This window comes from Manihot esculenta, chromosome 13 (genome assembly GCF_001659605.2).
Source record: "Manihot esculenta cultivar AM560-2 chromosome 13, M.esculenta_v8, whole genome shotgun sequence".
Taxonomy (NCBI): Eukaryota; Viridiplantae; Streptophyta; class Magnoliopsida; order Malpighiales; family Euphorbiaceae; genus Manihot; species Manihot esculenta.
The window spans coordinates 10,202,177-10,218,875 of NC_035173.2; the positions used below are offsets into that span (position 1 = coordinate 10,202,177).

At 33.3% G+C, this 16,699-nt stretch overlaps 1 protein-coding gene across 3 annotated transcripts; it reads right to left on the minus strand.

Annotated features, from left to right (window-relative positions):
- Nucleotides 1–3,781: 3,781 nt before the first annotated feature.
- On the minus strand, nucleotides 3,782–10,025 carry LOC110630353 (homeobox-leucine zipper protein HDG2). 3 transcript variants are annotated; one of them, XM_021777807.2, is made up of 13 exons: nucleotides 9,731–10,025; nucleotides 9,008–9,479; nucleotides 8,461–8,669; nucleotides 8,258–8,375; nucleotides 7,855–8,043; nucleotides 7,320–7,760; nucleotides 7,130–7,231; nucleotides 6,251–6,451; nucleotides 5,956–6,130; nucleotides 5,521–5,792; nucleotides 5,000–5,095; nucleotides 4,386–4,766; nucleotides 3,782–4,237 (listed from the first exon to the last, which is right to left on the minus strand). In XM_021777807.2, the coding sequence occupies exons 2-12, from the start codon at nucleotides 9,110–9,112 to the stop codon at nucleotides 4,389–4,391; spliced, it is 2,286 nt and encodes a 761-aa protein (XP_021633499.1). In that variant the 5' UTR covers nucleotides 9,113–9,479; nucleotides 9,731–10,025; the 3' UTR covers nucleotides 3,782–4,237; nucleotides 4,386–4,388. The 3 variants fall into 3 exon arrangements, with proteins under 3 accessions (XP_021633499.1, XP_043805121.1, XP_043805122.1); XM_043949186.1 differs by lacking the exon at nucleotides 9,731–10,025 and adding an exon at nucleotides 9,562–9,724; XM_043949187.1 differs by lacking the exon at nucleotides 9,731–10,025 and having other exon boundaries at nucleotides 9,156–9,724.
- Between the last annotated feature and the right edge of the window lie 6,674 nt (nucleotides 10,026–16,699).

Here is a 16,699-nt window from a genome sequence, read left to right on the forward strand (position 1 = left end):
TGCCTTGTTGTACACACAATTAATAGAGTTCCTTCTATTCATATGGCACCAAAAACTTCATTTGAATTATTGTTTAAAACTCTTCCTAATTATGCCGAATTAAGGTATTTGGGTGTTTATGTTATTCATTGTTAAAACTGTATTCTTATAATAAGTTTGATATTCGATCTACTTAATGTGTGTTTTAAGGATACAGTAAACTTCACAAAGACTATTATTGTTTGGATTTGTCCACTTGAAAAATTGTTGTCTCATGTCATGTCTTATTTTATGAATAGGTGTTTCTATTTGTCTCTCAAGATGATGTTGTTGCGAGTTCTACTGTCCACAACCATCCATTTTAGGTCCTCCTCCAATTACCTTTGACCAATCGGGTATTTTTAGTCTAGTTACATGTTTCTCTTGTTTTTTATAAAGGGACTTCATGCAACCTATATATTCACATGCTCAACCATCACGTGGACCATCCCTTAACGTGCTTGAACCTCCAAATACTTCCAATGTAGTAACCAATGATTCTCATACTCTTGTCCTAGTTGATCAGTCGTGTCAATCTATTGCCATGCTTGCCCTGCTCATTGATCTTATTGTTGATCTTCCTAATTATCAGGAAAGCTAGGAACCACCCAAATGCACTAAACTTATATTAACTAGAGCACAATTGGGCACTTAAAGCTAAAATGGTTCTTACCGTTTCAGCAGCAGGATTTGCAACACCAACATATTGCACAAAAGCTCTTAAACATTATGAGTGGTGTAAAGCCATGGAACAAGAAATCAACACCCTTGCCTAAACTGGAACATAGGAGCTTATTCCAAAGGACAAAGCTCAAAATAATGTTGCTTGTAAGTGGGTTTTTCAGGTTAAACAAAAACTTGATGGTTCAATTGACAAGTTTAAAGCACTAAAGTGGCAAAGCGCATCATCAGCGGCTAGGCATTGATTTTCTTAAAACTTTTTCACCAGTGGTTAAAACATGACACTATTTTTTTCATTCTCTCTATTATTGTGTCTAATGGCTGGCCAAAACGACAATTTATCTTCTTTTGCAAATTGTTTCCCAGAGCTTGAACTAATCAAGATACTAACGATGAATCATTTCCTGGTATAATGAGATCTTCAACATAATTGAAACATAAGAAACGGAAAGAAAAAATTAAGAGATTTTTCGGATTAGGCTCTGATACCATAAAGAAATTTTATCAGAATGAAAACTTGATTTATTTCTGATATGAATGTGGTATAAATAGGTACAAGAGAGCCCAACATAAAAAGATTTCAACCAACACAAAGCTAACAAAGTTATAACAGATGATAAATTCAAGTGATTGATTATGATTGTGATTCCAAAACCAAATCAACATTATCTCTAACACTTAATTGTCAATCCTATTTTTCATGCAAGAATGAAACATGTGGAAGTTGATTTTCATTTTGTATAAGAGAAAGTTGAAAAGAAAGGCTTTGAAGTTCGATATATCTCCAAAGATCAAATTGTTGATATTCTTACAAAAACTCTTTCTCATATGCGTTACGATCACATTAAAGAACTTATAATTCTACTAGTCCTTTGCAGGATTGTAATACCTTTATCATATTTTATTAAAGTTATTTTATCATATCTTTAGTATATCTCTATTCTGTAAATCATATTTTGGTAATTTATTATTGTAATTCAATCTCTACTCAAACGGTATATAAATACCAATAATAAATAAATGCCATTCACGGTTTGGTTGATCAATAAAATTTGGGAAAGGCTTTCCCAATTGTGCAACAAATTTTTAGATTTATGAACAAAATATAAATAGTAGTTAATTATCAATGAAATTGTTTCACATCATTTTATTTCTATTTATCACTTTGCTTTGATTTTTTTCATTTAAATTTTACTGACAAAACTTTTATCTAAATAATCAAATGCTACATTTTTTTTATAGATAATTTTTTGTATTCATATATATTATTGTAGCTTGTTTTTTAATTTTTCATATAAATTTTATCTACGAAATTTAAGTCCCAGGTAAGTATTAATGACTTTTTACATATTTTGTAAAATAATTTTAATATTTTTTATTTTTAATTATTACGGACAAAATTCTGTCATTGATAAATTATCCACGACGATAAATTTATTTTTAAAAATATCAACCGTGTATTTTACCATATATTTTACATATTTGTCATTGATGTTATCACCAATATTTAATGCTAATTCTCAAAAAATAACTTAATTAATTAAAAAAATAATATTCACTATATCAAATAAAGAGATAGCTTTGATTTTTTAAGAAGTAAAAAAAATATTAACCAGATAAATAAAATTTTAACACTTTATAAAAATTTAAAAATTTTTAATTAAATTATCTCTGACCAAATAAAGTTTACACGATTATCAATGTAATTAAGCTATTGGAAATATTTTCAATGTTAATAAAATTTATTTTCCATTTTAATTTTGTGGTTAGCCTTTAAACATTAGTACAAGATAAAAAATTACCACCAAAATATTTTTTTTTAATAACCACCATTATTTTTTTTTTAATTTTCTCATAATACGGCTATCATTTAAATCCCTTATGAGAGAAGTCCTTATCGAATAACATCGATATCATTAAACAACCACTCTCTACTGCCCTCTTTGAAAATGAAGATGAATAGTTAGATGAAGCATCAGCCATCTCTTATAATGATACATTAGAATATATTTTTCCAACATCAATGAACTTACAAAAGAAGCCTTTGGTTCAATAAACTTGAAATACCATGTAAAAAGATGATTTGGTACTCCAATTAATTAAAATAGAACATATCAATAAAAAATAAGAAAGTGTAATTTTTTTTTAATTCAATGTGTAACTATCGATTAAAAAAAAGTGTTCTAATTTTATTGGTTAATAATAGCATATCATTCGTATCACATAATATTATGAGATTACTAATAGGAGATGTAAATGAATCAAATTAGTCGTGCATTTTTTTAAATTCAACTCGATAGAAGTTTAATAGAACTCGACTTGTTTTGTCTTATTTACTAAAAAACCAAATATGAACTTATTAATACTTAGATCAAACTCGTAATGAACTCGAAAAACTTCTTACAAACCAAACTTAAAATTTTCAAAACTCTATTCGACTTGACTCGAATCATTTATACCACTAAGAACTTTTCAACATCTTTATCCCAACGATACATATGTTGGCAGAAGGGACTTGCCACAGCCACACTAATACTTTCAATTAAAATGCTTACCTACACATACACATCTAAATTTGCTGCAGGTTAATATAAGTTTTAATTTGTTTTTGGAAAATGTCCCCATGGCTCTTTTCTTTTATACAAATGTGAATTTAATTTTCTAATCTCATTATAATCTCTTGGATGAACTGGAAAATAATTTTAAAAATAAAATTATTTAATCTTTCAACTTCTAAATAAAACTACTTAATCTTTCTATAATAAAAATAGCGATAAAATCTCTAAGAGTTATTAAATTCTAACTTAAATTAATTTCCAAATAATTATATATATCTTCTAGAATAAAGAATAATACAATTATTTCTGTTTTTTTTTTTGAAATAATACAATTATTTCTGTTATCATCACATATCTCATAAAATATTATTTTAAATCACAATCTATAATAATATATATAAAATTCAAGTTACATAATAAATAAATCAAAATGTAATATATGATTAGCTAATTATGAGACTCACTCCTTTTATGTGCAGACTTATTCTTTTTCTTGGTTTATAATCAAAAGAATTTGGGAGAAAAAAAAAAAAAAGCAACTACTGAGCATCCATTAGCATTCCATTTCAAAAGCTCTTACCACGGGAAAAAAGGAAACTAATGTTTACCAGTAAAGATGGTAAGCTACTTTCACCGACTCTGATATGCTTCAAAAACACAAACCATAATAAAATAGGCAAACACTTGCAACAAAACCCTAGCTAACAGCAAAAGCTACAATGTTAAAAGTTGGGAAAACTAAGATAGTATCAACTTTCTAACAGGTTCTTATAAAAGCTTTAAACATTTGGTTTTTGAAGAAGTCAATACCCGAACCTCTAAATCCTCGTCACATGCTTTGCCTGTTTCCTTTAACAAAAACCATGTAAAGGACCATGCAAGGTGCGCTCTTGACTTCTTTCCTTCCATCTTCTATGACTCCAAATGACCTACTGTCTTCTCACATTTCTTGTCTTTATGCCTTCTCTATTAGTTAACAACTGCAACAAAAATTCCCAAGTAAAAGTCGGGAAATCATTGGATGCATCTGATCAATGAATCATGAATCATATTTGGTCTCACATTAGATTTAAGTTGAAAAAAGAAAAAAGTTGTTGTTGGATATGTTTAGGTAAGAAATTTACTTACAATTTAGACGCTCTCGCCCGATAAAGCTGCCTTAATCCTCTCAACACTGCAAGCAATGAGATTGTTCACGGTTGCGATCGACCCAAGAGACAGTTTGGCCGTAGGAACTGAATCAACTAAAATCTGAAATGCAACAGTTAGAAGAGATCCACTAGCGCAATTGAATTCGCCAATGCCTCCTCCATGCACAGTGTTGGTGGTGGTTCCATCAGGAAGAATAGCAAATCCTGAAGGAAGAAGAGCCACATAATCTGGATCTCCACCATTAAGTACTACATTCATCGAAACGACATCAACAGGTGCATATATAACAAAAGAAGCTGTCGGATCAGTACAACTCTCTTGTAATATCAGCATGTTGCTCTGGCTCGAGTTCGCACTCTAAAACACCATGTGTTAATGAAGAAGTGATTAAGATGTATAAAAGTAATTAAGGACATGTTTGGCATTATTGTTGATCTATTTAAGAAAAACACTTTAATAAAAATATTAGTTAAAAATATTAAAATTAATTTAAAAAATTATTTGCTAATTTTAATTAAATAACACTAAAAAAACAAAATAATTTTTTAAAAACAATATTATAGTTGATATTATATAGCTGTGTTACTTACATTTACTCGAAGAAGAGACACACAATTGCCAGTATCCCTGCCATTAGCAATATGTGCCATTTCTTGGACGACTCCACCATTTGATAGAATATCCCACTGCAAGCATCAGTAATCAAACTGGGATTAGAAACATTCATTCAAGATTCAAGAAAAATAAAATATATTCTAAGCCCGAAAATATTTTTCATATTTATTTATATTTTTAACACTCAAAAAAGTTAGTCAATTTTTTAAATAAAAAAAAATTAAGTTTTTTTTTTTTATGAAAATACTTTATACATGCCAACACCAACGACCTATTTCCTAAGTTTGACAAATTGTGGCATAGAACATGTACATGGTTGATAATTAGGACAGGACATATATACATGTTTGGTCACTTGCCAGCTAACCCAAAGGATTTTGGGGGCAACTCAAAATACACAGATTGCTTACTAGTAAACTAAAATGTTTAAAGAGTTTAGGCATGCAATTTTGAATTAGAGAGAACAAAGCAATATTAAGGATGGAGTTGATATTACCTGACTTCGAGAGTTCTCATCACGTAGAAAATCAAAAACCCTTTTAGGAGGAATGGGAAGCCAGAAGGAAGTTGCAGCACTTAGCACAATCCCAGGAGGCCTACCAAGATCATCTATACTCTTACGAGTCATGACTCTCACATCATCAGCTCCAGTTCCAGATAGTGTAGTCCACGTATGAGCAGTTGATGCACTCACTCCACTGCAAAAACTTTTCGCCATTCTTTCTGCCAGCTTCAGCATACTCTTTCTACCTTCTTCACTTGTTATCACTGTACATTAACATAAAGTTTGTATGTAGAATTCTATATTGCACTTCACTTTTTAATACCAATTCAAGAAAATAAACTAGAACTAACTCATCTCAGTGTTGGCTTTTGAAGGTGAATTAGGCTAATGTGTATATTTTCTTATCAATACTAGATAAAGAATTACCACCAATGTCTCCGGTAGGGATGTTTGTTGCCATGGAACTAGCCAGACGTTCACATTGCCTATTTAGTGTAGCAACCCAACGTTTTGCTCCAAATGCATGGCCTGAGCTAACTAGCTGCTTGTATAGACTATGAACATCTCTATCATCAACTTCCACATGTTCAACCCATGTAACCTGAAGAATAAAATTTCATAAATGAATTATCAATCGGAGTAAATGGTGATGAAATTATTGATTGGATGGTTTATAAACTTTGATGCGAGTAAGAAATTTTTTAAATTTATATACATATACCTTTGAGTAGCCACTGGACATTTCTTGAATTAGGCAACCAGATGGCCTTCTCCGGCATCTTACTCCGGCACTAGTGGGTATGTGGTCCAAGGCAACATCAACCACAGCCCATGTCCCTTCTGCATGTTGCTTACAGTACCTTACAAAGTAACTCTCTCTGGTGGGAACAAGTGGAGTTGGAAGTTGAAATTCAGCCGTCATCTACAAATCAAATCAAAGTAATTAAATTTCCAAGGAATATACAATATAATCTCTGAAATTTATCCTCAACTTAGTCTCTCTTTTCTAGATGACAAACAATTAAGTTCATGGTTTTGTTATGTCTTTAAATTTATTGTTCAGCTATAACAATTTAATAATTTCAATTTACTTTTTAATAATTTAATTTTTATAATTTTAATATTGTTAACAATACTATCACTGTATTTTAATATTTATAAAATTTAATTCCTATCACTATAATAAATATTAAAATTAGTAAAAAATTCGTTTATATATAGCAACATTAATTTACTGTTATAAAGATGATCATACAATAACATAAATATATTTTTTGCAAGTGATACTTATGAAAGATATAATATCATTAGTAAAAAATTATTTTTAACAGCAATATTTATTATTAATAATAATTACTTTTTTATAATTATAAATTTATTATAAAATCATTATGACCACAATATTATAATATTTTTATAAATTTATAATAATAAATTTTATATTTTTTGTAGCGAAAATTTTTGCTTTTAATTTTAGCATTTAAATGAAGGAATATTTCATTAAAAAAGTAAAAATTTAAGGATTAAATTATTTATTAGGTAATACTCAGCTCTGGACTAACATGTAAATTAATTTAATTAAGTTGTGTAGATATATTACCACTTGCAAGGCTCCATTACAGTTTCCTGCTACTCCTGTTGATAGAACTTCCACAGTCATAGCTCTTGAAACGATGCCGGAAAACACAGTAGACCACTGATTCTGAAAACCAAAAGAAAAAAAAAAGTGTAACAACAACTGGGTCTTGTCCAAGAATCAAAAACATCTTGGGAGATGAAAGAAACACTACCACATCCATGAGACACTCGACAAGGTTGCGATAATCCATCATAACAATAGCAGTTTCCCTAGAAGCCTCGCACTTGAAACCAATCGGTCTCGGTCCAATTCCCCGAGGGAAGATCCTAATGTATTCATCTTCGTTTAAGACATCATCTGTTCCATCAAGGCTGCTCATCCATAATGGGTCACCCATCTGAGCCATTCTAAAAAGTTCTTCCATGGCTGCAACTGCAAGCTCTACAATCATGGGTTTATCAATGTCACTATGTGCACCTATAGACCTTAGTAAGTCTCCAACTCCATACATCTCTCCTCCAATCTCTGTCAGCGCTCCGAAATTCCCGACACCAAGTTCCAGTGAACGTGGAGGCAGTGGAGAAGATAGAAGAGGATAGTTAACTGCTGGCTTACCAACATATTTGGCAGCAATGGCTGAAATGCGATCAATCTGTAAAGAAGGATGAAAGATAATTCGATAATGGAAGGTCATTACAGCTCAAAAGATGAAAATTGGTTGTAATTAATTACATTATGTTAATTACCTCTTCTCTTAATCTGGCATTTTCAAGTCTCAAATGATGTTCATCAAAGGACATCTCACCAATTGCAGTAGGACCTCCACAAGTAGGACATGAAGCATTGGCAAGAGCTTCTCTGTACCTCATATTATCAGCCTTAAACTTTTCGTTCTCAGATCGAAGCCGATTATTTTCTTGGCGCTCATGCTGGGTCTGCGAGAAAATTGAAAAATTACGACATGGGAAAAAAACATAATTAATCCTCATTAAGAAGCTAAAAATGGGTAAGCAAATCGAAAGCATGGCTTGACTAATGCAAATCCCTGAAGAAAAGACAAGTTCCCAAAAGAGAGGAGCTGATGTTGTAACGTCTCTTATGGTGTCCAAATTTGTAGAATCTGTGCTAAGTTTATGCAGAGACGTTTACCTTCATTTGGGTGCGTTTGTTTTGGAACCAAAACTTGATCTGCAATGGTTCTAACCCTAATTCACGGCCAAGCTCCTTCCTTTGTTTGTCATCTGGGTGTGGACACTCTTTGAAGAAACTGTAATGGAAATTGCAAAATAAAAATAAATTGATGTCAAGTACAGTAAATTTTGAACACAAATGAAGCAATTAAGCTAGCTTACGCTTCCATTTCTTGGATCTGATGTTGAGTATGGCGATGATATCGCTTCTTTTTGGACCGTGGACCTTGATCATCGCCGGAGCCACCGTCATGGTTTTCGGATGTAGTATTAATACTGTCAAGTTCATCATCCCTGATTCGAGCGAAATCGCTTTCCGAGGTGTTTTGAGTCATATCCAGATGATGAAGCTGTCCTTCCATCATATTTGGCTGAAACATATTTACAGATCTTTAAGGTTTTCCTGAAGCTTATGGTTTTTCAATCACAACCCAACATAAAAAGAGTTCTTGTCTGAGCAGTGAAGTGAAGTGTTAGGCAAGATTTTATTTATATCTCTTTCTTTCTCTTGTACCTGTGAGTGTTTGTGCAGTGACAGAGAGCAAACGACTTGACGCTTTTTGCAAGAATCAAGAATGATTTTGCTTAAAATGACAAATTAATGAGCTCTTTAACAGTGCAAGTAGCGAAGATCTACTTTGTAGAAAATGGATTTAATTATAAAATTGAAGAAAAATTAATTAACAAGTCTATAATCAATAGCACAGACCTGGCCAAGGGTAATCCCAGAAGATGACCCAAACCCACTAATATTCCCATGTGTCTCAATCATCGACGGCATGTTTCTTGCCGGAATCATTACTCCGGCTAGCATATTTCACAAAACCCTAAAAAAGCTGAACACAAGAAAAACGCACCAGTTTCTTACTTCTCAGTCTAGGAAGTGGTGTTGGGTTTGGAGTTTTCCTTTATATAGAGATTAGAGAGAGCAGGAATCCCATAGATTCTCTGGCGGGCAGAGCTGACTTTGATTTTCGGTTATAAAGTTGAAATGACTCTCTCTCTCTCTCTCTATCTCGGTTCTACCTTGTTCTTACGTAAAAAATATAAAAAAGAGTTGACAAAATCCGGCAAAACCAGCCCCAGATGCTAATACATATAAATCTTATATGTAACGCCCAACTGAGATCCTCAAGAATCCAACTTTTCCTTGGCCGTCTCTTTTCTTGCTTTAGCACTATCTGCTCCAAGAAAGTAAGAAGACAAAGAAAATCATTAGTAAGAAATGAAAGACATATAGAAAAATAAAAATGAGTGTTTTACAAAATCCACTGAGCCATATGATAAGCGCCACAAATAGAGGCCATAGAGTAAGAATCTCTCCCTTTGTGCGTGTGTGAAAACCCTAGTTCTACAGAAATTTTGGTGATTGGCTAGAAAGAAAAAAGCCCAGAAAGAGAATAAGGGTTTTGGATCTGGTGTTGAGAAATACCTTGTGAATAGATAAACCACTAATCTAGAGGGGGGTCCTTAAGTGCGTTTACTGTGAAGCTTTGGCAAGAGCTTTTATGGCAAGTAGTAGGTAAGAAGATGAAAGAGACAAGAAAAATTGAAGAAGAAGAAGAAGAAGAAAATGAAGAATCAAAGGGGAGGAGAAAAGGGGAACAGAAGAAGGAAAAAGTAGCAGCGAGGAGTTATTGCAGAGCGGGTAGAGAGGATGCAATAGCATTTAATGGGGGAGAGGTGTAATGGCTAAGGGAGAGAAAGAAAGAGAGAGGATAAGCATTTTTTTTTTTAAAGAGAAAGGATAGGGAGAGAATGAACGGTGCAACGAATGACGGCTACTAAACTCTACAAAGTTTGGCCCTTCCTCTCTCCGCCATGAAATGTATACATAGGGTACTTGTGTTAGCTTATAAAACCGGTAAAACCAGTTTATAAGTTTTAAAAATAAATTAATCTATTTAATTATAATAATTTTTCAATTTATAAATATAATTTAAAAATTAAAAAAATAAACCGAAATAATTAACTTCTCATTTTAATACTTATAAATATTAAATTTATAAACCGATTTAATCAAATAAATTATTATATTCCTCTTATTTAATTTTAAAATTTTATCATATATCTTATTTAATATTTATTTTAGTGATTTATATAATAAATGTATTTTAAATATTTATAAATTTAAAATAGTTTATAATAATTAAATATTTATAAGCTAATTTTTATAGATTAAATCAAATACCTTTTAATTAGAAATTTAATTTTTGCATTGGTCTAGCTAAAAAATTTAATAAATTAGAGTTATATATTTTTACTAAAACCTTATGGTAATGGAATTATAATTAATTTAAATATAATTATACTGAATTTAAATTTATTAAGTATTATTTTGATATTATTAAGTATTAATATATATTGTATTAATGAATACTTTATAAGTGTGAACTCTATAATAGCTTCCTAAATATAAATATTATGTCCTAACATCTAGTGCATGCCTAACTCTTTATTCACAACAAAGAAATCCTATCATCTCATATTTAAAAGTAAAAAATTTTGATTTTTTATGAATAAAAACGTACATAAGGGATAGCAGAGTTTATTTTAAAATTTAACTATTTGACATTTAGTTCTGAAAAATATTTTTTAAAAAGATATCATTTTAAATTAAAATATGTCTTAATTTAGATATTTTTATAATTTTATATATTAAAATTTTTTTCCTATTATAAATAGCATTTTCTTGACTCTTTGATACTCACTTTTCAATCTTTCATGAATTTCAATAAGACTTTTCGATTTTTAATCTCTTATTTTTTTTATATGGTCTTAATCAAACGATATTGGTTAAAACTCTTGATTAAGTCTAATCAGTTTTTTATCATACCCAAATGTCAATCTAAAACGAAAAGTCCCCTCTATTTCTCTTATGCTTAAAATTCTCTGTGTAATATTAACAAAGTGCTTCTAAGATCAACTAACATCAATAAGCTTAGTAAGCCCTAGAAACTGGAAAACTTAATCTTGTTCCTTATGACCCAGGTGGCACATAGAGAGGATTTGAAAAAGACTAAGTTTCAAAATTTACTTGCCCGCAATAGCCTTATTCCATGATTCAATTTCTTTAATTCCCCACTCTCAAAACCTCCCTCTTTCTTGGATAATTTTTCTCTATAATCCAACCTTAAGTGAATTTTCAATTTAGTCACTCAACTTTAATTTAAAATTATTAAACTTTAATTTTGCTATCATTAAAACCGTTATAACATGTTATATTGCAAGTTTTGTTGTTAACTTATTAACTATTCATTTATTTTATAAAAGAAATTACTTAATTATCTATCCCTTAACATCCGTCTCTCATTCTCATGCATACTTTTTCAGATTTTGTCTCTCTATTCTTTCTCTCTCATCTCTCTACCTTAGATTCCCTCTCTCTCAATTCTATTATATTTGATTGCCCATTAGAGATTTAAAAAAATCTAAATCAGAAAAATTGCACATCAAGGAATACAAATCTCACGTCAAAAACGGACCCACCTTGAATTAACTACCAAGTGCTAGAATCATCATCATCATTAAAAATACCAACAACATCGTGTTCGTAATTTTGGCTAGTGAGATTTCAGATTATGGAGGTGTAACCCATTCATATGAATTTGAAACAAATCAAGATGGAAAGATACCGGACATGAATTGTAGTTTTAAATAGAGTTCTTCATAGTTTTTAAGGGTCCCGAATTGAATCGAAAAATCTTATCAAATTGTATCAAACCACACCGCAACTGAAAAAAAATTATGTAAGAATTGAATCATACTAAACCGAACTTTATTAGATTTTTTATTTTTGTTCTTTATTAAGAACCTTATAAGAACTGTATCGAAGAATATACATATATATAATAATTTTAGTAACATTATAGTTTCATATTGTATAGTTCCAATAATATATTTTATATGTTACATAGTTTCAATATAATCTTATAAATTTATATTACCAAAATTAATGATTTTATTTAAAGAATTCAATTCTTAATTTTATAAATTGATGAATAATCTATGGTAAAAAATTATAAATATGTAAGGGTACAAATAAAATAGTTATTTATGAGTTATTCGATATTTAACTTAATAAAAGTTTAAATCATTACATGTGTGCATATATATACACTATGTCTTTAATTATTTTTATATGTAATATTATCTAACTGTTTTTATAAATTAAATTATTCATATTATTTAAATATAACTCTTTCACTTAATTATTAAACATTTATTAATTAAATTATGAAATAACTATATATTTATATTAGTTATTAAATATTTTTAATAATACAATTTATAATTTAATTAGTTAATTATAAGTTATGATACCTAAATAGGTTTTATATGTGTATGTCTATATGTATATATATTTATTATTTCAATTAGAGATGTATCAATTGCTTTAAAGTTTTTAATTATATAAGTGAATCACACATAGAGCAACTAGTCTTGAATTTTACGGCAGACTTGGACCGGGGCTAACTTTTATATTTTAATTATTTTTTTGGATATTTTGGATATTTTCATAATTTTGCATATTATGGTTTTGTTTCTATTATAAATAGCCTCCCTTGGCTATTAGAAAGTCACTTTTCAATCTTTGAGAAATTTCAATAAAACTTTTAGTCTTCTAACCTATCTTTTCTCTTATTTCGTCTTAGCCAAACGATATTGGTTAAAACTCCTGACAGAGTCTAAATAGTCCTTTATCATATTAGTATCAGAGCAAAGTTCGATCATGGCAGATAACCAAGAGGCGCTACTTGCTGCAATTGAGGCATTTTTCGCAGAATTGAGGGAGATGATCGGACAACTGACCCTACAACAAGAAATCCACCAACCCGCCGCCGCCGCACACCCCCAGCCAGTCGCCAATCCTGAGGTCACCTATGCGGTGAAGAAAATCTTATGTTCAATAAAACAGGAGGATGAGACGCAAAGGAGGAAGATATTCCAGGCCAAGTGTCGAGTAGGAGAGGCAATTTGCAGGCTAATTATAGATAACTGCAGTTGTGAGAATCTGATAGCTAAGCAATTGGTGGAGAAATTGTAGTTGTCTACACAGCCGCACCCTTCGCCATACAAAGTCAGATGGATTAAGGAAGGTCCGACAATTGAGGTCAACAAAATCTGCAGTGTGCCTATCTCGATCGGTAAATCTTATGTTGAACCTGTTAATTGTGATGTTGTGGATATGGATTGCTGTGGAATTTTGCTAGGTCGCCCTTGGCAGTTTGATGTTGATGCGATGCACAAGGGAAAAGAGAATTCATACATGTTCACGTAGAATCAAAAAAAGATTACTATCTTGCCTTCTGGTTCTGCTAAACATTCTAAAGTGGAAGGGAAGAATGTTGTTACTGTTTCCACGGAAGTACAGAGGCTATCAGGCACAGTTGAGAAATCTGAAGGCACACTGGCCTTATTGGTGAGAGCAAAAGGTACAATGGAGGATGTACCATCTTTAACACCACCCGTCAAAGAGCTGTTGAAGGAGTTTCCTGAGATAGTGGAGGAATCATCCAAGCTTCCACCCCTTCGGGATATCCAATATCAGAGTAATCTCATTCCTGGATCAAAACTACTGAATCTGCCTCATTACAAGATGAGTCCAAAGGAAAGTGAAATCCTCCAAGACCAGGTGGAATTTGCTAACAACACTGTTGTCCATAGCTTCGCAAAGATGTCACCGTTTATTGTTGTGTACAGGAAAGTCCCAGCGCATACAGTTGATCTTATTGCCCTTCCCACAGGTTCTCACAACAGTATTGCAGCAAGCAACTTGGCAAAGCAGCATGTGAATGTTTTCAAACAGGTACAATAATGCCTTACAGAAGCCAATGACAAATATAAAGCTACAGCTGATAAACATAGGCGTTTTAAGTCCTTCAATGTCGGTGACCAAGTTATGGTGTATTTACGCAAGGAGTGTGGTGGAGGACAGAAAAAGCTTAACGCCAAGAAGATTGTGTAATACCCGGCTAGACTCCGGTATCGGAATTCCTACCGTCCGGTGGAATCTCGAATGTCGGAAGCCTCTAGTAGGGTAGAAACATGTTTTCATAAAATGTTTTAAGGTATTTCATGGTTTTAAGTAAAATGGAAATGAGTTTTTGCATTAAAACAATCTTGGAGGAAAACTCAGGTTCGGCCGCCGAACCTCAAGTTCGGCCGCCGAACATGCATGCCTTCGGGAGCGCCTTTAGGCCCCCGAAAGCATAAGTGAGGAAAGTCCAGGTTCGGCCACCGAACCTCAAGTTCGGCCGCCGAACCTCAAGTTCGGCCGCCGAACATGGCATGCATGCGGAGGCACGTTCGGCCCCCGAACGTGGCCTGGCCAGCCACTATAAAAGGGTCCCTTAGCCGAAAACGGGCGAGCTTTTTCCCCATTTCAGGCCAAGGTGAGCTCTCCGCCGTCCCTCACCGATCTTGAGTTCTTTCCTTCCAATCCTACTCGATTTTCATGAGTTTTTACTTTGTTTTGAAGATTTTCAAGCTTTGAGCAAAGTTTTGGAGCTTTGAGGTTCAAGGGAACTCAACCCCTCCCATCTCCAAGTTTAGGTCGTCTCTCTCTCGATCTCCACGAGGTAAGAGTCGATCTTAAGCTCATTGCATGTTTTAAGTAAGTTTTAAGTGGATCTATGGGGTTGAATGCATGTTTAGCTCATGGTTAGGTTTATGGGTTTTATATGTGTTTATGAACAATGTGAGTTGCTTGTTGTGTTGTAGTTGGGGTTTTTGTTGGTTTGATGCCCCTAGAAACTTGTATGCTTATTTGTGTGTGATTGGGAATGTTGTAGAATAGGTTTATGCTTGATTGGTTAGTTTTAGAGGCAAATGTGTATAGAAGAGCTGAGTTTCTGCCACTAAGGGAGAAACCAGGTTCGGCAGCCGAAGGAACTTTCGGCCGCCGAACATGCTTGTGGAGGTAGCCTTCGGCTGCCGAAGCTTGCCCCCGAAAGGAGACTTTTGTCTCTGTCTGGGAGTTTTGGCCGCCGAAAGTGCCGCCGAACATGCATGAGTTTCGCCTCTGTCTGGAAGTTTCGGCCGCCGAAGGTGCCGCCGAACCTGCCTGACTTTCGGCTCTAGAGGGACTTTCGGCCGCCGAACCTGCCGCCGAAAGTGCCCTGTCTAGCCCTCTCTTGCATGTTTTTCTATGATTATTTCATGATGTTTTAGGGGGTTTTTGGGGAGTAGTTTAGAGTTATGTTCATGTTTGTTTGGTCCCTCATTTGAGTCCACCTGTGTAGGTTCGGACCCGAGGAGCCGAGGACCCCAGCAGTGAGTCAGCTACTCCAGTGTCTGGTCAGAGCTACCCAGAGGTGAGTGGAATATCTCATTATGTTTTAAAGCAAATGATGGACTTTTTAGCATGTTTCACGCATCATGAATGCCATGAGATGTACTAGGTTGTTTGCATTAGAATTCACGAATATGTTGCATTGCATACTTTATTGTGGATTGATGTGGATGAACGTTGGATGATCCAAAGCCCTCGATCTATGATATGACGATGTGATATGTACAATACGAAATGTAAGACCAGTGGGACCCATTCTACGTTCGCTGGCACCATGTAAGGGAAAGACCAGGACCCATTCTACGTTCTAGCACAGTTGGACTGTTATGACATGCTATGTTATGTAAGAGAAAGACCAGGACCCATTCTACGTTCTGGCACAGTTGGACTATGTAGAGGGCTATTGGTGACAAGTTCATCCTTGATGTGATTAGCTGTGATGTGATGCATTCCATGATGCCATATGATTTAAATGTTTTTATTATTCTGCTCACTGGGCTCTAGTAGCTCACCCCTCTCCCATTTTCCCCAGGATTGCAGGTACAGGGTAGACCAGGAGATCCGTAAGAGTAATGAAGTCTTGTGTTTGTAATAGATAGTGTGGACATGATAAATGTATTAATGTTATGTAGAAGTACAGTTTTAATCATGTAATGACATTGAAGATTAGAGGTTGTGCTTGACTATATGTAGAAGATATCCCTTTTAATACATGATTTTAGATATTTTATGATGATTATGCGAACCAACTCAACTTATGATGTATCGCCCATTGGGGCATTGATGAGATCCCACAGAGGGGTCATGATTATGATTATGTTTATGTACAGTGCATGCACAGGTTGAGTTTGGTGTGTGAACGAAAGAAAAGTTTTAAATTTTTATGTATTTTTTCTGGATCATGTATGGGATTAAACAGGTTTTCAGATTGCATGTTAGGCTTGCTACGGGTCCCGGCGGCCTTAAGCCGACCTGGATCCTAGCGCCGGTAGCTGTCCGATTTTCGGGTCGTTACAGAATGGTATCAGAGCCCTAGGTTCATAGGATCGGACCTAGAGTGTCGGGCTCATAGATGTTATAGAAGGTCAAGCACAATAGGAAAGATCA

Coding starts and splice junctions, on each gene's coding strand:
- LOC110630353 (XM_021777807.2), bottom strand. CDS start 9,112: ATGCTAGCCGGAGTAATGATTCCGGCAAGAAACATGCCGTCGATGATT. Junction 8,044..8,257: donor ACAAACGCACCCAAATGAAG/GTAAACGTCTCT, acceptor ATTTTCTCGCAG/ACCCAGCATGAGCGCCAAGA. Junction 6,452..7,129: donor GTAATGGAGCCTTGCAAGTG/GTAATATATCTA, acceptor TTTGATTTGTAG/ATGACGGCTGAATTTCAACT.